The 25,032-nt window shown below is 39.5% G+C and overlaps 1 protein-coding gene across 2 annotated transcripts; it reads left to right on the forward strand.

Annotated features, from left to right (window-relative positions):
- Window positions 1–5: 5 nt before the first annotated feature.
- On the forward strand, window positions 6–23,927 carry MGARP (mitochondria localized glutamic acid rich protein; the record flags this gene model as incomplete). Of its 2 annotated transcripts, XM_083862306.1 has the most annotated exons (7): window positions 6–90; window positions 1,420–1,523; window positions 2,592–2,694; window positions 6,879–7,187; window positions 19,589–19,759; window positions 20,454–20,502; window positions 22,400–23,927. In XM_083862306.1, the coding sequence occupies 6 exons, from the start codon at window positions 6–8 to the stop codon at window positions 20,498–20,500; spliced, it is 819 nt and encodes a 272-aa protein (XP_083718432.1). In that variant the 3' UTR covers window positions 20,501–20,502; window positions 22,400–23,927. The 2 variants fall into 2 exon arrangements, with proteins under 2 accessions (XP_083718432.1, XP_083718433.1); XM_083862307.1 differs by lacking the exon at window positions 19,589–19,759.
- Window positions 23,928–25,032: the final 1,105 nt, after the last annotated feature.

The raw sequence follows: 25,032 nt of genomic DNA on the forward strand, positions 1-25,032 counted from the left end.
GCACCATGTCCCTGTGCCGGGCCGCCTCGCAGGCGCTGGCCTCCCGCCTGAGCCGGGCTCCGGCCGCCGCCGGCCGCCTCCAGCAGCGCGGTACGCGGGGCCGGGCGGGGGGCACCGGGCCGGGGGCGGCGGGACGCGCGGAGGTGCGGGCAGGGCCGGGCGGGGGCCGGGCATTGCCGCTCCGTCATCCCGCGCTCCGGCACCGGCCGCTCCAGACCCTCCCGCGGGGCAGCCGGGCCGGCCCGGGACCCCCCGCCCCCGGTGCGCGCTGCTGCCTTCGCTCCCGTGTGAAACAGCGGGGGCCGTGTCCCCCGGGAGCCAGCGGAGCACAGCCGGGGTGCCGCCACCATCCGCGGCTTTTGGCGCATCACCGGTTGTGTAACCAGCGGCAAAAAAACCCAGTCTGACAGCCGTGTTGGGCGATGGCACTGCTGACCACTGCCCTGCTGTAGGCAGCAGCCCTGGGGAGAGGGTTAGGGACACACTGCTGCGGAACGAAAATATAGATGGACGCAAATCCATCAGGATGCCCGGCTGTTGGAGAGGAGTCTGAGAAGTGTGTCATGAGACAGATGATGCTGAAGATAATCTGGTGCATGATGGCAATGTTTTGACATTACGATTATTTTTGCAGCTGTCAATTGTAATGCCCAGAGCCATTTTATTTTTCGTGAGTGCTTTTTCAATGAGGGATTTCTCATCTGGGATCAAGTCACAAAATTCAGCAGAAAACTCTGTTGACCAAGAGAATTTTGTGTGGGTTTTGTGGGTCTCTTTTTGAGATGTACAGACACATCCAAGACTGTAGTAAGAATCAGTTTATAACAAATGAATGGGTAGCACTGCTGTTAGAATTTGTATGTACCCAATCAGATAAAAGATTGTGTAATCCTACCTGTCTGCCCTGTTGGCCAATTCATGTGGTGAAGGGTATGTATCAAAGTATCAGCAGTCTGAGAGTTAAAGAACATGAATTCAAATGAAAAAACATTTTAAAATATTCCCTGTTATTAACCTGAAGAAAGAATTCATTACTTCTGCTGATCATAAGGAGTAAGGACAAATTAATTATTTTACCTACTTTAGTCAGGAACTATTTTACATTCCTTTTTTTTTTTTTTTTTTTTTTTTTTTTACATTCCTTAGTCTATATAGACTGTGCCCAGTACTTGGAAGCTGGTGGCAGACACTGTAGTTCACAGGAAAACACCTCTTAGGAAGAGCTCAGCCATGGACCTTATTCATTTGAGCACCACACCCTGTATAACTCAGTCATGGGATACATCAATAAGCTGCACCTCTCTGTTTTATAACCTTTTAAAATCATTCTTTCCCATAGGGAGTTCAGACTCCATCATTCTTTTTTTGTGATCATATTTTAGCAGCACTTTACATCAATTTACCTCATGGTTTTTGTAGCACCGCCTCGCCAGATGTCATCTGGGAGAGTTCCTGGCTCCTCTGGAGACAGCATGATCATCTATCTCCTTGCTGGAGTTGCTGCTTTTGGTGGTTTATTTTATGTAAGTCTTTGGGGATGGAGCTGTTTGTGCTTTCTGAGCTGGCTTGGTAATAAGGTGTGTTCTGGGTTATGAGTATAGTCAAGATGCAAACCGTCAATGAATGTAGATGTTGTAGCATTTAGCTGAGTCCAGCCTAATTTAGGAATCAGCTTGAGAGAATTTAGTGAAGCTGAAAGCCTATTGCTTGCCTGTTTTACTTTGATGTGTAATGCTGGATCATTCTTAGTGGAAAACATATTTAAAACTATGTGAAAGAAATGTGTCCAAAGATGGAGTAAGGCAGCTGTCCCTAACCCCTTGCCTTGTCAACCAGAAATTACAATTAGCAATATCTCACAGTGGGCAAGGCAGATGCCAAATAAGTGGTCTGAAGCTGCAAGCAGAAGATATGAACCTTGTTAGATTGAGCACAAAAAAATAAGATAAGAACATTAATTACTTCCAGAAAACATGTTAAAATTTTGTAAGCATCTGCTTTTGTTAAGCTTTTCAGTAACCGTTCTCTTCCCTGCTTCTAAATATATCTGATTCTATGCTTCACATCCCTAAATCCTCCATTTTATAGCTTACTTCTACCCCTCTCCCCCAAGATCTGTGACTAGCACACCCCAGAGAGGTACATATTTCCCTGTCCCACAAAGTAAACCTCTTGAGTGGTAAGTAGCTATTTGTTCAAAATATCCAACATATATGATTGCATTTCTGGATGAATAACATATTCTCTTGCTGTCACATTTTTACCACATCACAAAAGTAATAATCTTAATGTATTTATCTTTTAAAACACTGTTTTTAATTTCTGGAAAGGCGCAGCACTTCAAAAGCTGCAGCACTTCTAAAGCTGCATGGTATATTGTATTTACCTTCTAACAATGGAGAAATATGAAATAGGTAAATATATTAGTATAGCAGGTGATTAATGTTTTTTAGCCTTGCTTAGGATAAACTTTATATGCATTTTAAGATGGGCAGTAGCACTTGGTTAAAGTCCCTTGTCTCCCTCTCCCCTCTTTGTGTTTGTGTATTTGTGGGGATGTAGCTGTAAATTCAGGTCTAATTCCCTTTCAGGCCTACAGAGTAGTCAGTTCACCCCGCAGCAAGTTCACTGAGCACACAAATACTCTTCACGAGCGAGCCGAGGGGTGGAAAAGCAATCCTTGGTCAAAGAAGGGTGAGTTAAGCTCTTCTCTCTTGTTCCCTGGGTACATGAGGATTTGGAAGAGATTTCTGCATTGTCTAATCAGGCTTTAGCACTGCCCAAGTTCTCGTCTGAACTGTGTGAGTGGGAGTGAAGGCAGAGGTGGTTGTGCAGTGTTGTTCTGTTACAAAGCTGCTGCTGCACAAATTTTGCTGGTGGCCTTAATGTTCAGGCAGTGAATCTGGTGTTTGATCCACCTGTGGAGTCTCTTTGGATGGAAAGAGTTGATGTGTGAATACTATTAATGGTATAACGGGTATTTGATTTACTGGAAGCTTAATGAAACTTGACTGAACACGTAATCCTGTCAAAATCAGTTTTGTTCTTTTGTTTTCAGTGGGGGGGAGAAGATAATATCTTTTTCTCAGTCAACAGGTTGGCTTCAGGCCACATGCCATCAGGAAATACAGTTCAATAGGGGAAAAAACCAAACAACCCTACATTTAAAAAAAATACTTTAACTCAGATCATTTTTTTTTGTCCTACAACTTTGATTTTGTCTTTTCTAATTTGGGGTTCAATGAAATGCAGGCGTTACCTAAATGTATAGCAAATCCTTCCTTAGCTCTTCATGCTTGAATAATTAGACCGTGTTAGTTCAAATACTTGTAATGGAATGTTGTCCCTGTCTACACCAATTAGTGTTATAGCATTAATGTAAAAGGTAGAACTTTGGCAAGCATGGCCTTGCTAGGAAAAGCAATTAGGGAAATTTCTTAAGCAATTATGAAATATCTTTGTATTTTTTTTTATTTGGTTGTTATTTAAAAAATAAATAAAGTATTGATGCCAGAGCACTTAAAGCTCTTCCTTTTTTTTTTTTTTTAATGTTGGCATCTAGGGAATTGATTTAATGTATTTGCATGCACACAAAGAATATATTTGAATAAAGTATCTTGAGTTAATTTTTGTTTTCAGTGTGAGAACATGGTTTAAATTGTCTGCCTCTATAATTATTTCTTTAGAACTTGTTAGCCTTGAGCTTCTACAATATATACTTTAGTTTCAGATCTTTAAAATTACAGGTCTTAAGATTTAAAATAGTCAAATACCTTAATTTCCAAAAAGGAAAGCAGCTGAACATAGTATAGTTTTAAAACTCAATTGTTTAAATAAATGCTGAGAATTCAGCCACAATTTGCAATCCTTCATTGTCTCTAAAATAAAAATGTAACCAGGACCAAAGTAGATCTCTCCTAGGGATCTGATCTCCTGCTGTTCAGGGCAGAAGTGAGGATTAACCTTATTACATTCTGACTGCCACAGTTGGGAGAACAGGGAAGCATTAAGCAAACCTTCCAACATATTCCTAGTGATGTCAATGTATTCCCTGTTTTGTCTTAAGGTGCACTTCTGCAGGGTACTGAGTTTTGGCCCTGGCCTACCCACCCACATGTTGGAGTGAAATACCCACAGTACTGAGTGCTCAGCAACTGCTCTTGGGTGCTCTCCAGACACTCCATCATCTGCTGCGTTGTGCTGCTTAATGAGTCACATAAATGTCACAGCCAGTGGCAGATGATTGCTGCCTCCCTTTTTATTGACAATAAGAAGTCCAAAATGTTTCTAAGGCCACTCAGTGAATACAGCTGAAACTTGTTGCCTGTATTATTTTCAATATTTGACTTCTGAATCAATGTTCAACCCCAGAGTTTTTAATTTGACTTCTGAGCAGCTAATTCCAATTCACAATACAAATCCACCATTGAATCAGCTCCTTTTGAAAATCCTTCTTCATTCCCAACTGTGTACACCCAAAGGAACAGAACATTAAGAACAAGCATCGGTTCTGTTCTTACTTTTCCTACAGAATCCTCTGTGTGCATTCTCAAAAGAATTAACACCCCTCTTCCTCTCCTTTTTCTCCTGTTCCCTGCATAGTCATGTTTTTGTTTATCTTGTCACAGAGTGTTAGCATAGTATTGCTTTTCCCAGAAGTGCCATTGCAGTTTCTTTCCCTGTGCATTCTTTAGAGTCAGTCCTTATACTTTTTCACAGGAAGCATTGCTGATAAGAGCAGTTAACAATTCTCTTCTCAAAGTATTCTGATTTTTTTTTTTAGGGGCACATTAAATCAAGATTAAAATAAGCTCTGAAACAGAGCTGGTAACCATATGAAGTGGTGGATAGAAAAGCAGTATCCCAAGCAGTGTTTTCATGGCGTATTGGCTGCCTATGCTAAAAGAACTTTATAGGTGGAAGAAGTTAATACTGGAGAGCAGTTGATCAGAGATTCTTTTGATAGGATTTTTGTGGTTTCTCATGTGGGGGAAAATTCTCCCCTTATGCCTGAACCCAAGATATCTGTTAGAGAGAATTGTACATAGCCAACAAGTCTATCAAAACAAGAGAAACAATCATTCTAGGGTTCTTTGTTTATTAGAGGGTTGAAATTATATGTAATGATATTTTAATTAATGATAACAGACATTTAGAAAGAGATCTGATAGCAAATTTTCTGTGCCTCTTTTTATCTGAAAGCTACTCTCAAATTAGGGAGGGATTTTAAAAGTCCCTGGACGAAGCCTGACTCAAAGTAGCAGTAGAAAATCTGGGACATCATTTGAGATGTAAAATGATGTTTGGCTTGCAGGATGTTCTACTTGCTTGTTTAGTGAACACTGAGTTTTGTCTTCCATTTGTTGTTTGTGACCTTTAAGCTTGTTCCCGATTTCCTCCTTTTTTAGCTATGACTTTTCTTTTTAACTTATCACAAGCTGATTCAATCTTTCTAATCTATACTCTGCTTTTACACTTTCCAGACTTTCTAATCAATATGCTTTTACACTTTCCAGACACAAGGGAAATCTCTTTGCAAACCTGAGGAAGTTAAATACAAACAAAGGACAGTCGTTCACCATTGAGTACATTGCAGCCTACCTTGGGATGACTTTTATACCTTCTCTTGTAACACTCCATTCGTGTGAGACTTTGAAAGAGCTACCTATGTTTGCAAGGCCAAACCATATTGAGCTTATTACTGAATCTGCTTTGTAGAAGGCAGTTCTGAGATGGAGAAGCTGGCTGGTCTGAATTAATGCACTCTATATTTGACTATCCAATAAAGTGTACTGAATGCCGAGCTTGGCTGTTAGCCTGTTTTTGTGTAATGAATTTAGTTGTTTTTTTTTAACAGTGTTTTCTTAAAGGGACATGATCAGGTTGCATAATGCAAAATTTTGGTTTTCACTGAGCAATGAATGGACTTGATTTGAAACCTGAACACAAAATGATAGGCTTTCACTGGCATAAGAAGACCAAGAAATAAAATTGATCTGTTTAGTTTTTAAACAGATACAAAAGAATCAAACAAACTCTGGCTATGTCCCTTTAAGCTCTTTTGTTTCAATCCTCACGTAGTTTACACTGTATTGCAAACTTTATTTCCAGTTCTATTTTTTCACATGGTGAGTTGGTTCTAGTGGTGAACCTGTGATGAACAGTTGGTTTATAACTTTTCCTTTGTGAACTTGATGTTAGTGCATGTTTGCATGGTGGTTGAGCATCTTTGCTGCTTTGTGCTGTTGCCTTGTCTCAGCTGAATTTGAAGTGATGCATGACTGGGAAACACTGTTTTTCAGGTTCTAAGGAGTCGGACCCACAGTGGTGTAAATGAGTCTTTAAAAGAGAGTTGTGAGCTGTAAAAAGAAAACAGTCAGTCAGAAGTGGTCATGTCTCATGTAAAAAAATGAGCTCTGACCACTTAAGATTAGCAAGTTATTTTCTTACTTATGTAAGACTAAATGTCTTCTTCCCCATGTGGTAATGCCATAGTCATGCTCCCTCTGGCACCTGTGTGTGTACCATCACTGGCCCTTTCAGCAGTGTTTGAAGCAACACTTAGCAAGATCCCTTGAGATCCTTCCCTGCACCCCCAACACTTCCTTTAAGCCACAGTTTCTTTTCTTATCACACTTAAAGATGTTATGAAACTCAGTAATTAAGAATATGGTTTCCTCATCTTGTACACATAGTTTTTTGATGCCACATTAGACAATATGAGGGATTAATTATCGATCCTTTTTTTAAAATTAATTCTGATCCCAAATCTTAGCTTCCCAATTTAAGTGAGGATGATGATAAAATAAAAGTAGTTGGTGAAATTTTTGTTGCATGCATGCATTTTACTCTGTTTATTGTATTGAATAAACCCTTAGAAGGTGATGGAGAAGAGACGGCTGAAGCCACTGAAGCGGAGAAGGCCACGGAAGAGGCTGATGCAGCAGCTGCTGTTGAACCTGCAGCACAGGATGAGAGTGCTGGACCCGCAGCACAGGATGAGAGTGCTGGACCCACAGCACAGGATGAGACTTCTGGGGTATCCCCAGAAGCTGGAGGGGAGGATGACTTACTGGCTCCAGAGGTATCCCAAGCTGTGGAGGAGGCACAGCAGGAAGCTGCTGCTAATTCAGAAGCTGCTGCCGATTTGGAACTTGCTGCTAATTCAGAAGATGCTGCTGTTCAAGGTTAACTTATGAATGTGGTTTTTGAGTGTGTGTGTTGTGGGTTCTAAAGCTCTGCCTCTTACAGAACATTAAGAATGACCATCAGTGTTCCTAAGGGAGTTTGTCCTGCAGTGAAAAATAATTCAGGCATTAACTTGACGTATCATGAGCATAAGGTAATTAAGTTTATTAAATCAGTGTCTCTGAAAGCATCCTGCCTCTGGCACCAGAGTTACTGTCTGAAACAAGTCAAATGCTTATTTTACTACCCCATCCTATTTCTTAAGATATTAAGTTGAGCATATAATGTGGCCAGTTAAACAGTTGTTTCAGTGATCTAGTTTTTAAGGGTTTGTTAAGGAATCTAAGCACTTTAGTTCACTGGCCATTCCAGAGATATTCACACTGAATAATTATATCTGTTCCATCAATGTAACTTAAGCAGGATCTTGCATAGCAAGGAAAATGCTGTCATGGTCTCAATTTTAAGGAAATATTAGGCTAGATTTTCACAACATGATGAAGCATCAAATTTTTGTTAGACACTGAAATTGATAAGTGGCAAAACATTCAGTATTTTGAGTTGTCAGGGTGTTTGAAATATTTTAGTTTATTGTGCTTTTTAAAAAATTGCAATAATACAAATGCAAAACTATCTGTAAAATGCACAAGATAAGGGATTATAATTTAATTTGGCAGATTTTTAAGTTCTCTTGAAAATTTTTTTCCACTAATCTTGAGAGGATATGTCTAAAACACAGGTAAAACTGAGATGAAAAGTATTTTGAGTGCTAATCTATGGTGTTTATCACAGTACCCTCAAAGGTGTTAGCAAATTTGGAATTATTTTCATTTTTTTCCTTGGTGACTCCAATGAGAAATGGATGCATCTTAATTGCCTTTTTAACAAATAAACTTGAGAAATAGTGCAGCACTTCTAATTGCTCAGTTTTACGAAAGGTAGAATATGAATGCAATTGATATGAATGCAATTTTAATTCAACTGTGAATAGCTCCTGTGCTTGTCTCTGAAACGATCTGTTACAAGTAACATTTTGAAGCAATACTTAGTCTGATCTGCTGTAATATGGTTTATAGAGAGTAGAAGTAAGTACCTTGGTAGTGATTATTACTGCTTACATATAGAAATATTTATAAAGTAGTAGTTAAAATACCTAGTCCCCTAAAAATTTCCATTTCTATGGAATATTTAGACCACTTCAATTAGAAAATAAGTAGTCTTGTATATTAAATTTGGTGAATTAGAGCCATTGAGAGATATGTTTAAAAATGTCTTGCAGCATTTCTTGCTCTACAGAGCAATTGCAAAATTTCCCTTTAATTTCATAAGCACTTGCTTGTGTCTGGAAGTGGTTGAGTATTCCTTTAACAATGCTTATCCATGAGTAACTGTTAATTGCTGGATAAGGTAGGATCTTCTCTATGGAAAATATTTCTGCCATTTTATTGAAGAGGCTCTTCTCTGAGAAAGGGAAGGTAGGATCTTCCCTGAGAAACATGGTGCATAAATTGAAGAAATTAGGAAGAAATTCTTTCCTGTGAGGGTGGTGAGCCATTGGAACAGTTTCCCAGAGCAGCTGTGGATGCCCCATTCCTGGAAGTGTTCAAGGCCAAGTTGGATGGGGCTCTGAGCAACCTGGTCTAGTGGAAGGTGTCCCTGTCCATGGCAGGGGGTTGGAACTAGATGATCTTTAAGGTCCCTTCCAACCTAAATCATTATCTGATGATTCTGTGATTAAGTCTGAGGATCTCATTCTGGACATGTTGACATCATGTTCTGAGTGATCACTATTTGATAAGAAGAAATGTGGCTTGGAACTGTTAGTTCTTGCTGGTGTTATCTGGAAGTGGAGGAGCTCTTTAGAAATTTCTGATTTCTAAGATCTAGTATCTCTGGCAACATAGTTACTGAGGAAAACAGCACTAGAACCAGACTGAAAGTTGTGAGGGAGTCTGAGGGTCATCCCAGGTGCCCTCACCAAACCTTGCTGCAGTGGTTATTCTTGGCTGGGTGGTAAAGCTAGCAGACACAAACCTTTGAGATGTGAAATTGTTGAGAAATTGAGGCAAGGGAACATTCTCCTTGCCTGGTCTCTTGGGTGTTCCTGGGATAACTTGCTCCTGAGGATAGCTGTCCTGTGCCACTGGTCCCCAGTGCAGGTTGCTGTGAGCAGCTGCTGGTGACAGGTGTGCCCAGGGTGGGGAACGCTGGGGACCTTGCCATGGTTCACATGAGGTTACACCCAGTGTAGCCAAAGTCCTGGCCTGGCAGGCTGGACAGGCTCCTGCTCTAGGTCACTTTAGCACTCCCTGCTCCCTGTCCAGCTCCCCTCATCCTGGTCCTGCCTGCAGAAGAACAGCACAGCCCCCAGGGCAGTTGTTCCCAGCTCCTGACCACGGGAGGGAAGCCACCAGCAGCACATGGTTTGACACACAGGCCTAAACCATCATCTTTCCTCTAAGATATGTCAAAACTAGTTTCCATTGGCATCATGCTCACCAGAAGGTGAGGGTTTGTTTCAAAAATTCTCTGCTCTCCCCATACCACTTTGTTCAGCCTCTACTTGCAGCCAACAGCTATTGTGTTTAAAAAAATTTTCTAATTAAAATCCCTTTGGATAATAACTTGCAGATTTGGATCTAACCATCTTTATCATTAATGTTATCTCCTTTTAGAGGAAAAAATAGCATAGCTCCACTTTTACTGAGGTAGAGAAGGATTTTTCTTTCAGAATTTTGAAAAAAAAATGTATTTAAGTAGCTTTTACCAGTTTTGTTGGCAACTTGGTCTTACTTCTGCAGATGAAGGTGTAAGTATTTTTATTGTTACCAGTAAACTCTGCTTTTTCAAATGCCATTGTTTCTTTTAATCTAATGTTTGGAAGTGCAGTCTATGAAGGGATGCTTGTCTCTAGCTCCTGCATACAAATAATGTAAAGGTATGATTACACATGGATGTGCAACCCCACCCCCACCCCCCCCCCCCCCAACAAAACCAGATATCAAACAAACAACCCATCCTTGGAGGTGGATGCTTAATACTTCATCAGGTTAAGCAATTTACAGTCCACTGCTGATATCTGGAATTCTGTGAAATACTGTTACCAAAATAAGTACGGAACTATGTACTCTGTTTCCAAACTTTTATCTTCCTCTAAGTTCTTGTTTTCTCTACCTTTTTATTGCTTGAGCTGTCACTCGTGGTTACTGCCCAGTGTTGGTTAAATTCCTGGTGTTCTCCTTCTAGTGTATTCTGTGTCTGAGGCCATAAATGAAGTGTTTCTTCAGACAAACCAAATGCTGTAAAATTCACAGATTGGCAACTGTTATTTGGATTAGGCAAGGTTGTTACATCTGTGACTTCTGGTGTTTGGGTTGCCGCCATAAACTCTTCTCCAGCTCTGGTATTGAGGTTTGATGTTTTGGCCTTATCAACTGAAAGAATAGAAGCAATTAGCCCCAAACTTGCTTTTCCAGCTTATTCCTGTCTTTTTTTTTTTTTTTTTTTTTTTTTTTTCCCTCCCTAATTTTGAAAGTATGGAAGGGCATGGTCTCTTCTCTGTTTGTTATTTCCAAGGCCATTTGAGTGAGTGACTGGGTTTGGGGAGGATTAGTGTGTGAATGTGCCAGTGTTTTCCATGCTAAGCTTCAAACACACTACAATGCCAGTTGTCTGCAGCCTAGAGAAACAAATGGAGGCTGCTCTGGGCAGGAGTTGCTGCTTTTGGGACAGGACTTTTGCTGACCCCATCATGCAGTGGTGCCAAGCAGACAAAAGCACCCGATAGAATCAGTGCACGCTGGCTTGGCTTGGTGAGGTACCAAATTCTGGCTGTGCTGACACTGTTAGTACTTAGAAAATGACTGAAGAGTCCTCAGGGTGGTTTGCAATTGCTCATACTTATTCAGAGGCTTTCAGAATGATGTTGCTCAGTAGAACAGACACATCCTTCAAGGCATCTATTTGTGTGAGATGGAAGAATGAGGACTTTTTGCTCTTTACTGAATATGATAGAGTGATCTAGCTAAATTATGCCCTAAGAAGTTGTATTGTGTCAATATTATCCTATGGGGGAAATACCTATATCTGGGACTTCTGTTGAGTATTTCTTTTCACATTTATCACTTTCTTTTATCTGTATCTTGAACTGCTGCACTTATCTTAGATCTCTCTGATTGCCATACACTGGCCAGTAGTCCCTTCTTCTTCTTTTTCCTGTTTTTCCTTCATAAAATTGACTTTTAGATGAGTCATCATAGCATAACTGGAAAATCTCTGTTGGAAGAAAGTGAACAGTATTTAGAAAAAAAAAAATCTGTAAAAGTCGTGAGCATTTGAAGACCCCAGTTGGTACATGGATAGACTCTTCAGTTTTCATCAGCTTAGCCAAAAAGGGAATTTTACAGCATGCACTGGGATGAGGAGGATTTTGGTAAAATGGAAGTAAACCCTAGAAGTTCCCAGCTAAGAGTGCAAACAAATAAGTGGAGGAGAACTTAGAGAACTGTCTTAGAGAACTTAGCCTTAGAGAACTGTCTTCCTATTAGTTTATTCTAGAACAAGGGGGAAAGTGGCTTCTCAAAAAAATACTAAAGCTAATAGAAGGATATACAGTGAATAATAATGCCTAAATGAATGTCACTATTTAAGGAGAAAACTGATGTACTGTTTTTACTAGTATTAATAGCTTGTCATCAAGACATAAAAAGAACCTTAAAGTAACTGTACGTATTTTAATTGGAAAGCAGCAACTCACTTTGGACAACAAAAACAGTTAGCATTTAATTTACTGTACATAGTATTTACCTGTGTTTGCAATTTTCCTGTAAATACAACAACCACAGGAATACTGTTAGTCTCCTACTTTGGAGAAGGGCACCCCTTGCTGTTTTCCTGTGGTGGCAGTTCAAAACAGAATGGGAACGATGTGGATTCTGATGTTAATTTTTGGGTAATGTTTCTTATAGCAGAGAAAAACATCCTTTTCAAACAACTTTGCTTCTTTAAAAAACAATGTAAGCGGATAAAACTTGGTGCATTACTTTTTTTATGAGGAATGTTAAAGAAAATGTCTTAATTAGAAGGGTTTTTTTGAACTCCTGAAGGATTTAAGACATCAAATTATTAGGGTGTTTTCATGCACATGGTTTATATTAACTTGTGCTACTTTTCCTTGTGATCCATTCCAATCAGTAACTAAAGACTGTTCTGTCTTTGAAACAAACAAACAAGGTGAGCTACTTCTCACTGCTACAATTCCATGCCACAGAACATAAAACAGTGTTCTTGAAGTTTTAGGATATATAAACTATTCTGGATTAATGTGACATGCACTGTTGTGCTTTTATTGTGACCATTACAGGCATCTCTGAATCTTTTTTAAATCATTGATTGCAGAATAAACTCTCTTCAAGGGAGTCTTCTGGTCATTAGTATGAACTAATGAGGCTCTTCTTGGAAACTGGTGACCTACATCAGGCACAAACAACCTGTGATGTGCTTGGCTCATTGAACATGTTTCTCTTTCTGTATGGAGTGATGAAAACTTTCATTCTTAATAATGTGCTTCATAATGCCATGCTTTAGGCTCTCCTCATGGATTTTTATCTGGATTGCTTGTGGATGGCTTGCAAAAAGGAAAAGATGTCATATTTGTATAGTGGAAGGTTTATTAGATATTCCAGCGTTCCTTTTTTTTAAATCAAAGACCTTGGACTCTGAGCCTTTGGTTTGTGCTCATCCTGTGGAATAGCTGGGATGCCAGAGGGACTAAACTCCTGATGCCCATGGGCTCTGGTGAGGGAGGGCTGAGGTTGAGGCTGCCTTCATGTTGTGTCCGAGTAAACAGCAGGATCAGGCCAGGGCAGTTCCACAAACAATTCATCAGTTCCCAGCCACTAGCTCCTATTCTGTGCATTCAAGGATAGGAACGATCAGAGTGAAAAACAATCAGTGCTTTTCTAAGTAATTGTTATTTCCTTGATTCTGTGGGAAACTCAAAAGTTCACTTTTTCCAGTGTGGAGCTGAAGTGCTGATTTCACAGCGTTGTAGAGGGGCATTAGTCTGTGGTCAACCGCCTGGTGTCTTTTTTCCTTTTTAAGCCCAATGTTGAGGTGTTAAGTGTTTTTCCTTTTCAAGCAGTAAGTTGGGTAACTTGCTCAAGCTGGTTGGAATCCTAAATGTTCACTGAATAAAATGCCAGAGAGGAGAGAGAGAGAGCATTTCAGATGGTCCTGAGTGACACTCCTGGTGTTGGGATGTTCCTGGTGGGTGTTTGCAAGCCCCCCATGCTGAGCTCCCTGGAGCTTCCTGGCCAATGGCACCTGAAGCACTTGGTCCTGTTACAGGGACAGCTGCACAGCTTTGCCTGTTTTGTCCCAAGCTGCCTCAGGGATTATGATTTCCCCCTGTTCCTGTTGGTGTGGTTTGAGCCCCCATGAACAGAGGGAGGAGGTGTGGAACCCAAGCCAGCCATGCCTGGGGTGGCAGGTTCCTTCTGGTGGAAGCATGGAAGGGGACCTTAGCTGTCATCACCACCTCAGGATTTGGAACAATTTCCTTTTCCATTTTCCCTAAGGCTGATGGAACCAAAAGAAGTGAAGTTGCTCGTAAAGGGAATCACAGTTTCTTGCTGCTACTGCTGTCTTCTCCCCTGGATTAGATCTGAGTGAGCCAAGTACCCCTGTTTCTTGTGCTCTATTTTATAGGTTTTCTCAAATAAATTCTTGAATTACTTTCTAAACATGACAGAATTTGACTTTTTAAAAGTCAATTCTACTCCACTGCCAGTTTTCCATTAGAAGGTCTTTAAACTATGAGAAGGAACTGGGAATATTTTGCTCTGCTTATCTGAACATTTCAGAGGACATCCTGAGATCTTCAATGGACCTGACTGAGGAAGCCTTCTGTAAACAAAAGCATCACATTCTAATATAATATGGTCTCTAAAAGACTGTAAATAAAGTACTGTTTCTAATTTCACAATTAAATTTGTTTTCGCCCCCTCCTCCCCACCTTTGGAATTAGTGACATTGGTTGTGTTACAGGCAGCTTGAAATATCAAAGCCTTGTTTTGTACTGCAGCTCTGGTTTGTGTGCTCCAGGGGGATTCCATTTGTATGATGCTGGCTAACTTGTATTATTTTAGCTTTATAAAACCAAATTCTTCTGCAAAGAATATTTTTAAAGTAAATTGAACCTGGTGTTTGGCATTACAGATACGAACCTCATCTTGACTGCCTAGGAGAAAAAAAATCATCATATGAAGGATACTGCTTTAAGTAAAGTGATTCACTCAAAAAAGTGTATTTTAAAATATCTTTTAAAATTGCAGGATACCAGTGCCTGTTTAATTTGTTGTTGTTCCTAACTGGAAAAATCACTTTTGAATGAATCAAAGAATTAGGATTAGAATCAAATTATGTTAGTTTTAAATGTATTGGTAAGGAAATGCAACACTGAGGGAAGAAATACAGGCTGTACTTCTGAGAAGGCTGGGGTTATCTTGTATAGTCTTTATAAAACTTCTGTCCTGCTGGAAGGAATCCTCAGCTCTCCCCAAGCAAGGAAAAGACTGAATATAACTTTCATTTTAAAATCTGGAAGAGCTGTCTTCTTCATCTCTATTGTAAATAAGGAAAACATACTTAGAAAACCACTTAAAAATACTAGGTAGAAGCTTAAAATCCAGTAAGATTAAAAAAAACATAAGGTACAAATTAGTTTATACCTCTTCCACCTCCTTGCTTCAAGGTCATTTTATAGTATATTTTCTATTAGGTGGTAGGACATGACTGCCAGTGTGAGCTGGCCAAATTTTGCACTAGAGCTTTACATCCCAGACAAAAATCCAGGCTGATTCTGCATAAAAAACTGCCTCAGGAAAGTTGGAAAGCTTGTTTTAAAGCTTGAAGGCTTTGGGGCTATGCAAGCGGTAGGATCTGGGTTCTGGAAGTCAATGCACATGTGTGGGGTTTCCTTTATTATTAGTAGGAGAAAGTCAATCTGGGCATGTTATTTTTTATTATCAGCTGCAGCAAAGATGAGTCAGTCACACAGGGCACACAAGTCCCTGCTTATCTTGCCACTCTGTTCTGCTGGGGGAATGCTGAGCTCACAAATATTCACACCATTCAAGCTGACCATCATGAGCATGCAGAATCACCCTGTATTTGGACTGTTTTCTACAGTAAGTGCACAGAAGTGTATAGTTCTGCCCCCACTCTCAGGACTGCAAGGTCAGCACTTGAAAAAATTGTCTTTAAAGACTGAGGAATTTCTTCTTTACATAGAAACCAGTTTTTGATTTTTTTTTCCACTGAAATGATAGTGATAATTCCTAAAAAATATATTTCAAGGTGAAATGTTGGATACTGTGATAATAAGCTACTGGAGCCTCCTAAATCTGCTGCCTTATTTAAAAAACCCCAACAAAACAAAAAAAAAAAACCCCCACAAGCTTTCAAAACAAACCCACTATTTTCTTTTGTCTGTAAAATCAATTTCCTTTTATTTATTCAACTCAAGCCAGATGTGTTTCTACAACAGAAATAGTTGGTATTGCATTAGGTGCATGTGTAATGTCACCCAGTCACGTTCTGTTCCTGCAAGTGCAATTTGGGAGGATGCATTTCTCCTCCAAATGGTTATCTCTAAAGCAGAGGAGCTGAGGACAGCCTGGGAGTGCCTGTAGCTGTCCTGGGCAGGAGCAGGAAGTATTTTGGTTGGGATTCCCTGTTACACTGGGAAGTGGATATTGCACAGATGTTACACACTGAGGGTTGTGTAGTGGATGTATGTCGTGGCTCTAACTAACCTTGGGGATGCCTGCCCTCAAAATCCCTGGTGTGTCCAAATCCTTCTGAGTGTTTTGGCAACAGCTGTTGATGCAACATGCAAAGCCCCTTGGCTACAGTTAGTAAATGTGATTAGTTTGATTCCTCTGAGGCTTGAAGTTCTTCTATGTTGTCTTTTGTTGAAATCAGAAAAGTTAAGCTCCTAATTCAGACCTGTAAGTGCTATGGTGTATATATAAATGCCTGGCAAAATTGAAGGAAGCTGTGGCCAGCAATACTGGGATGCAGCTACTTATCCCAGGAGGAAACTGAAAATTGACAAATAACCAGTGAAAAAGCTTAAGAAAAAAGATGTACTCTTCAGAAAAAAAAAAAAAAAAATATATATATATATATATATACATATATATATACACAGAGGCTGAGATTTTTGCCACCAATATATTTGCTACCTTGTATGAAACTGTGAAGTATACCTTCTGTATACTGTAAAGTATTATTCTGTAGAGTAATGTATCCAACTAGGATGGAGGGAAGCACAACACACCAAATGAAGCAGGAAAATTATGAAGGCCTTTAACTCCAGTGCTTTTGATGAAGGATATATGTGTGCAGGGGGAAGTTTCCCCCAGAGATTATTTAATTCCTCCAGAGAATTAAGAAAGAGCCCAATGAATGCCACTTTTGTGGATATGAAGGGAGACTAAATAATTTTTGGCAGGCTTTAAATTGTATGGGTCAGGATGGAATTATCACTTGACTGAGGTCCATTTGGCAGGAATGCTGCAAGGGGGTGTTTTGGTGAAGATGTTAGCGAGCTGGAGTGGTATTGTTCTATAAGGATAATAAAGCAGCTGGGCATTCAGTGGAAAGCATAATATTAAATACCACGTGTCCTCATTGCAGAGAAGCATTTGTACAATTCAGATTATTTTGTTCAGTTACAGCCTGTAGAAATTGTAAGAAATCTGGCATAAATAGACAAAATGGATCATAATCATCACTGCTTGAAGAAATGCAGGGACTTCAGGTTTTCAAGCTAATCATCATTCAGGAAACAACACAGAACCAGTGAAGATACTGTAACTCCTCTACAACTATTTTGAAAAAATAAAGAAGCTTAATATTTTAGTATTTGAGCTAACAAAAGTTAGGGGTGATTTCAGTTACATCCATTATTTGCTACAGAGTTAATGACAGGCTTATTAACAACTTTGCAATAGTTGAACAGAGAAAATCCTTCATCCAAGGATTATGGAAAATGAGTCACCATTGTACCCAGGCAGAGATTAAAATATCTTGTATGAAATAGAGTGTTACTGCAGGATTTCACATGAAACAACTGCAAGAGATTAAACTGGATTCAAAAAATATGAAATGCATGCAGACTAAAAAAAAAAAAAAAAAAAGAGAGAGAGAGAAAGAGGGTATGAATAGCATTGGGGTTAAATTTTACGTGCAGGGAAACACAAAGGAGAAATGCCTAAACTTTGTAAGGCTTTGTGCTGCCAGCTGATCAGTAGGGGAAGATGTGAGGGACTCAGGCAGTATGTCTGATGTGCCTCATGCAGAAGGACCCACACGACAGTCCCCAATCTGAAATGGGCAGGGGGTTCATGCTCAGCTTGGCAGGGCATCATTTATCTGGCTTTGCCCTGGGATCCCAGCAATTCCCTTGGACAGAGAAAACTGTGTTGGCCTTGTGAGCGGAATAGGGAGTGTTTGTTCCAAGACAAACCACCAAAAAATAGGCTGAGATTTATTCTGGTGTTAAATGAATGCTCAGGGTAGGTTCCTCAGGAGGTTGTAGACTGTTTCCTAATTTCGTGGTGCCCAAAACACTAGAAGACCCTTGGACAGTTTGCAGTGTGACAAAGAACCAATGCCAAGATGATCTTTATCAGCCAGACTTTGCTGGAGATAAGGCCTGAAGGACAGTGACCCAGTGCAAGCTGCCATGAGCCATGTGCACTGCGAGCACCAGCTACTGCCACGTTTCTCTTCTCCAAAAGACCTGTGGCAGCAGGCAGGGGGCTCCTACCACATGTGCTCAAGGAAGGGATAGGAAAGCCACTTGAATACAAGCACCAGCTGAAGATTTGTGCCCTAACCAAGGGCAATTTTGTATATAAACATACTACACTCATTCTACAGACACAGGTTTTCAAAATGCAATGCCTGCCACAAGACCCTTGGTATTTTAGGCAGTGACAGCCACTCCACAGAGACATGGATTAACACCTTGGGAGGATTTCTGACAGCCATAAAGAATAATTCAGACCAGGGACAATTTTTTTCAGTACAAGTGGTTAATGTTTGGTTTCAAGGCAGGTATTCATGCAGATGACAAATAATCACAATTCCAATCCAAAGGAAAAGAGGTTTTGTTAAAGAGCAGAAAAGACCATGTTGCTCCCTCTAGTTGCCTCCCTCTAGATCTACTCTTCTTAGTGCAAAAGAAATTAAAACACTCGCATGAAAAAAAAATTAAATACTATCAGCCAGAGAGAGAATTTTTGGTAATATAAGCTGAATGTTTGATGTTACAAACTGAAACCAGCAGCTTGTTACCATAGCGAATATATGGCATTACATCAAGTATTGCTGGAAAATATCTAAAGTTCCAAATTTCAAATGTACTATTGCATAGCTCCTCCCTATAAAGGCAAAAGTGCCAATTCCTAAGCATTTATTTTTCTGTTGCTTCTTCAAAATCCAAAAAGCATTCTGAAAAGTAAGTAAGTGACATTCAGAATGTGCTATATTTAACTAGCTGCAAGGTGATATTTGAGGAAAGGCATGGGATGCTAGCTCTATAAAATTCCTGTTTGCTGCATTTATTGAACTCCTAAAGAAGCTGTTTACTTAGCTGTGTTTAATATCCATGTAGCTTAGGATAGGATGAAACAAGAAAGTCAGAGACAAACCTACTGAGCAGTTAAAGAGTGTGATGATGGAGACCTCTGACAGGAAGTTTAGAAGAACAGGGTAAGAGAGAATTAATTCAAGTAAAATTTACCATGCAACTGGTGAGTGATGTGTTCAGTCTTCCTGCAGAGTGTATCTGTATAGGGACTGCCTATTACTAAATATTACCTATTACAGCCTTTTTATAGAGACAGATTGTTTTATGCTTAAAGGAGTGTTGAAAAATGGCTAGTTGGCAATCATGGAACTGCAGCCTGAATCTTCAGCCTGATGCTAGAATGCTTTTACATTAAAACTATCCATGATGTCCTTCCAAGGTTATGTGGAGTGCAGATGTAATGTCCTATGAATTTGACAGAAATCAGAAAACAAAGCAACAGTATCTACAAGAGATAATATATACATTAGAGAATATTTGCCTATGTCTAAATAAAGGAAAATAGCTACAGTTTATAGGTTTCTGCCCCAGGTTTGGAAAGAGGCAGACTTTCCCTGGAATTTCATTTGCAAAGTTTTATTTGCAAGATAAAATTTAATCATCTGATAGATCCTGTTTTCTTCAGCTACTTCAAGCATGTATGTTGGGCAGGTGAGCTTTGTGAGCCTTGGTTGCTCACTCTCATTTATGATGGTGAATGGAAAGGAAAGACAATTATCTTTCTAATTTGATTCATAGAAACTGTGAGTAAAGTCTTGGATGTTGCAGCTTCTTCTGCCCATGAGGAAAACTTTGACAGTGACAAGGAAGGAGTAGCCTCAGCAGCTCAAGAGATTTCTGACACAAAGGGCCAGGAGGCTGATGCTGAGGAGTCATGGCGAGCTTCAGAGGGTGCAAGAGTTCAGCTGGGTCTGAAATGTTTGTGTCTGTAAAGGGCTGGCAGCTGTGTGCACTGAACCAGCTGCAGGAGCATGCACAACTCAAGTGATGCAGTGTGGCTGCCCATGATGGCTGTGTTTGACATGACAGTGTTAGCAGAAAGTCTCATTCTGAAATTATGTGCAGTGCAGTACAAGTAGGTTGCTAAATTTGATCGTGGCAGTGTGGTGAGCTCAGTGCCCTGCTCAGTAACTGGCTGGATGTGAACTTCATTAACAACAAGAAATTCTCCTTGTGCTGCACGTAACACATTTTTTCAACATCTGTCTTGATTTGAAAGACAGAATTTTCCTAAATTGCATCGGTGTAAAGAAAAATATAGCGCATGTGGTATGAATAAAGCCTGCAGTGCTTTGATGCAACTATAAACAATCTCATATTGCTGTTGAAGTTGAATGGTGTGATTGAATGCAAAGAAAAATGTGTGTTAAAATCATCACTGTGGAGATCTTAAGCAGGAGTTTAGAAGTTTGGCCTCTAAACTCTTCTAAAATTAGAATTAAAAAGCTAAAAGGAAAACCATCTGCATACCTAATACAGCTTTTTGAATTCTTTCCCTTTAGTCCAAGGATTTTTTGGACTAAGGGAAACAAGTTACTTGACTATTTGTCATTGAATAAATAATTTCCAGTGTTTCTCATTGGTGTTTTGTCTCCATTTTCAGCTTCTGAGGAGGAGAAGACAGCTGAAGAAGTTGCTAAAGAGCCCTAAAGGTACACAGTACAGTTGCAGCATGTGGTTTTCTGCTCTTCACTTTTCTTTTGTTCTCAGTTAGTGGCAATTGCAGCATGTGGTAAGTGCACATGCACCGTTGTGGTGAATTTGTATTTCTGCTCTCCACAAAAAAGAACTTTATTGAAGTATTTCTTATTTTTTGGGAACCACTGCTGGCATCTTTTTGAGGCTAGGGAGCAAATCCTGTATCAATTGTCATGCTGTGTATTTATTTATTTATAGCTTTATCTTAATCCCATGCAAATTGGATAAAGATCTGAGAGTTTAGCTCTCTTTCAGGCAAAAAATGTTCTTTGGTTTAAATTATATATGGCTGCTGGACTTCTAGATTATTGTTCTATACAATAAAGCAATAGCTTTTGGACTATTTTACTTTAAATAATTTTTTTCATTATTAGTCTCTCTGCACTTTCAATTTGTACTAATGAAGAATACTGAATGCAATACTGTTTCTATTTTGCTACTGTCTTTCTCATGTGGCTTTATTTTTTTATTGTCAGAAAAGTTGCAGGTGTGTGCCTCTCAAGGTTTTTACTTTTGCTCAAATTGAAAGCTAAGGGTACCTGAGCTTTTCTACCACAGCAGAAAACCAAATAACCAAGCAATTCTCTCTGCACTGGAACACATAAAGGCTGTGGTATAGAGGAGGCAATTGAGTTAGGAATCTTTCTCCTTGTAGACATCTGACAACCCTACAAATTGTTGCTATTCCAGATTTTGATTTACACAGCAAATACCCTCTACAGCCAACTCAATTAATGAAGGTAAACATGGTAACTGAAGTGTGGGGGTGGCAGGGAAGGCAAGCTGTAGGAAATATCTTTGATGTAACAAATTGAAAATAGATGAAAAAATACATTAATCTCCTACCAGTGTACAGGTCCACTCAATTCTCCTTAAGCTGCTTGGACTCTTTTTGACAAAAAAAACCAAAAAACTTTCTATGAGTATAGCAACACGAGTTTACAAAAGAGCCTCTTATTGAGTTTCAATCTGATCTTTTTGGCAGGGGGATAAAGGTTTATGAAATATTTTACTACTTGGTGCTGGAAGACTATTGGCTGTTGTTTGGCCAATTTACAAGTAGTCTTGAACCACATTGCATTCCCAGTCAGGGAAGAATTCTTTCCTTTTTATTTATTTATTTATTTATTTATTTTATTTTTTGATTTTGATTGTAAACACTTTGGAGTACGAAGCTTAAGTCTGACTTTGCATTAAAACACATATATACTTATATTCCTTATACACATATATTTCTTATACTTTTTAAGGAATTCGAGGCCAAAAAAAAAGGAAATTAAAAGAATGTTGATATGAGAATCAAATCACTATCTAGCTGACTTTAAAAAAAATTACTGATTATTTGGTGAAGGGCTAGAGGAAGTAGTAATAGCTTAAATCCTCAGATAAACCCTAAGTTGATGCTCAGAGCATGCCTGAGTAAAGATGTTCAACTATTCTACTGAATGTGGCTATTGGGCCCAAATTGATGCTGCTATGAAACTACTTGTATCAGTAATCTCAGCAAAACAATTGGTTTACCTTGTGCTTAAAGCATGTAACTATTTGTACAAGTAAGTCCAGCATGCAAGGGGATTCACTTATGCCTGAGCAATGGGGATGAACATGAGGGATTCCTTGAAACTGGGCTTTGGTGATGGCAACAGAGCAAGTTTCCATCAGCCATCAGATAAGCATGATTTACACATCAGTGCTGTGTATACTCTGTAATTCACTTAACTGGTAACCTGCAGTCAAATTTACAGTGTGCTTTGAATGTTTCCAAAGAAAAAGACCTGCTGAATTGTGTCTGTTGCTAAACATCATTTATTGTTGCTTCCTCTAAACCAGATTCTTTTTTCTTTTTCCCAGTAAGCAGCATGAATGCCTTTGTAAAGTGTAATGCAAACATCTGTGGCAATCAAACCAGCTGATTCCTGTGTGAAACCTCATACTCTTCCTTGAAGACATGAAAGAAACCATGCAGTTTGTCCTACCACACGCTGGCCAGTATCCAGTGCTGCAAGAGATGATTTCTGTTGCCTAGAGAAGCGCTTCTGTGACTAACATCTCTGCTGTAGAAAGTAGCATCCAGCCAAGCCACTCAGCATGTCCTAAATACGTGTGCTAAGAGAAGCAGTAGACTTAAACCCAACCATGCCAGATGAACTCCTTCTGTGTCTTTGTTGTCTTGATATGTACATTGGTTTCTTACTCTTGGTCCAAACTGTCGTGCATAGTTACACCTTTGTAACATTCCATGGTAAAATGTAAGCAAAAGGTTTTTAAATCAAGTCAAAATATTATAAAAGTACCTGTTAGCATCTTTAAATTGTATCACAGGGAAAATAACGATGTGTTTGCTCCTGAGTTTGGATTTGATTGTAAGCACAGGACATCTGGCTGCACATGATCTAACTTTCCCCCTGCATAAACATTTCAGATGCTACCATTCCTTGCACAATAAAATCCAGGAGTAAACATTTTAAGGCTCCTGCTTTAGGAAGAAAACCTGTTTGCAAGTAGTAGCAATAAGTACTTTACAGCATGACAAAAAGCACTGGTTGGTGTTGTCACCATGTGTCAAAGTGGTGGCTCCTGCCTTGGGTGTGCTGGGCTCTGCTCCTCCCAAATCTCATTCTGCTTGCTGTGGTCTCTCTTCTTGGCAGGGGCATGTAACAACACAAAGGTTTGGTATAAACCTTCAGGCTGGTACAAATCACAAGCCTGTTTCAGGCCATGGCAAAGCCTGTCTCTAAGATCTTGCACACAGAGAGCAAAATCCCTGTGAAGGGCTATGGAACGGGTGTTCAAATGGATAGGCATTCTTAGGGAATAAGAAAGAACCAAATAGCTAAATAACCTTGTTTTCTCAGTATTAGCTTCATTAAAAATACATTAATTATGAATAACATGTTTGTATGCCACTGTGCTCCCAACCCTCCATTGTGCTACGTGCATTAGTGTGCATCTAAGACAAAATAGCGAGACCCCACTGCAGCCATCACAGAACGGAAATTATTCTAAACCAGAGCCAAATAAGGTATATCATGTACTATTTATATAGAAAGTGTGTTTCATAAGGTGTGTCTGACTCTTTTCAAGCAGAAGTTTGGAAAATGTTGAAAGGGAAACGACAGCATTATGACATTCCTATGCAGGGCACAAAGCAACACGTGCTGCTTCCCCCATCGTAAAACAGCTTATAATAGTGCTCCAACAAAAATACAGCCTGCTGCTCCTGGACCTACTTAGGAATAACTGGAATAATGCAGAGGCAAAAGCAGGCTCCTGAGCCTCAAGAAGACAAACCACAGCCTTCTGCTTAAAGGATAAAGCCTCTGTGGTTAAAAGCAATTTTTGTAGACAAAGCTACCGGAATAAAGATCTCTAGACTGATATTTTGTTGGATAAGAGTCTATCTTTATTTATCTCATAGATTAAACATGATGGATGTGTGCACTTAAATGTCCTATTTCTTAATTTTCATTAATTCCTAGTAAAAGAGGTTATTTTAACTGCATCTAACAGTAGGGTTTCTGAAATGGGAGGCTTTTCTGAATGGCTCTTTATCTCTGGAGCCACTCTGGTACATGGCAAAATGTGTTAGCCCTCTGGAACAGCTGCCTGAAGGATTGAATCACAAACTGTGGTTTCCAAAGCTTTTCATCCTTTCAAGTTCAAAAAAATGCCAGAGTCCCAAAACAGCCTGTACATGTGCTTTATGCCAGAGGTTGTTTTTTTTTTTTTTTTTTTTTTTTTTTTTTTTTTTTTTTTTTTTTTTTTTCTTTTGTTTCATTCAGGTTTAATTAAAAAAAAAGAAACGAGATGACATGCAGCACAGCATGGTCTGCTTCAGCACTCGATTCTCTTAGAGTAACAACGGTTATAATTTGCAATTTGCAGAGGTCTGGCCATCGTTGATTCAGTCTTGCTAGTATGGAGTCTGAATACCACAGAAATGAATATTTTTCTGTCCTTCACTTTCAAAAACAGTGAGTTTTTTGGTTGCTACACAAAGGCTGTGATGAACAATGGAAAATGTTGAAAGGTATTGTTGAAATGGATCATTAAGGGGAACAAGGCCACAGCAGAGAACAGATACAATGCAAGACTAAATGAGATCAGGGAAAAGGTATGGTCTTGAGAATACACTTCACAGGCCAGAGCAAAGCTGGAGATTCCAGAATTTGTCCAAACTGCACATTGCTCCTTTGCCATTAGCAACTATATGTGAAAAGGGCTAGCAAGGATTTTCATCTCCCTCTAGTGCTGGTTAGTCCCTCTGATTCACCTCTCTGAAGGGTGGCAGCCTGTTGCTGCTGGCAGCTATCCACAAAGCTGAAAATTCTGAAGATAACAGTCTAACAACTTCAGGTTTACTTTTTGCCTGTGTTGATGTAGATAATAGAATTTAAATTTTATTTTCATTTGCTTCTTCAAAACCTAAGACAATTACTAAAAATCATAATTCAAACTGCAAGCTGGCAGTCAGCGCTTGGAAA

The sequence above is a fragment of the Zosterops lateralis genome (assembly GCF_965231275.1).
Source record: "Zosterops lateralis genome assembly, chromosome: 5".
Lineage (NCBI taxonomy): Eukaryota > Metazoa > Chordata > Aves > Passeriformes > Zosteropidae > Zosterops > Zosterops lateralis.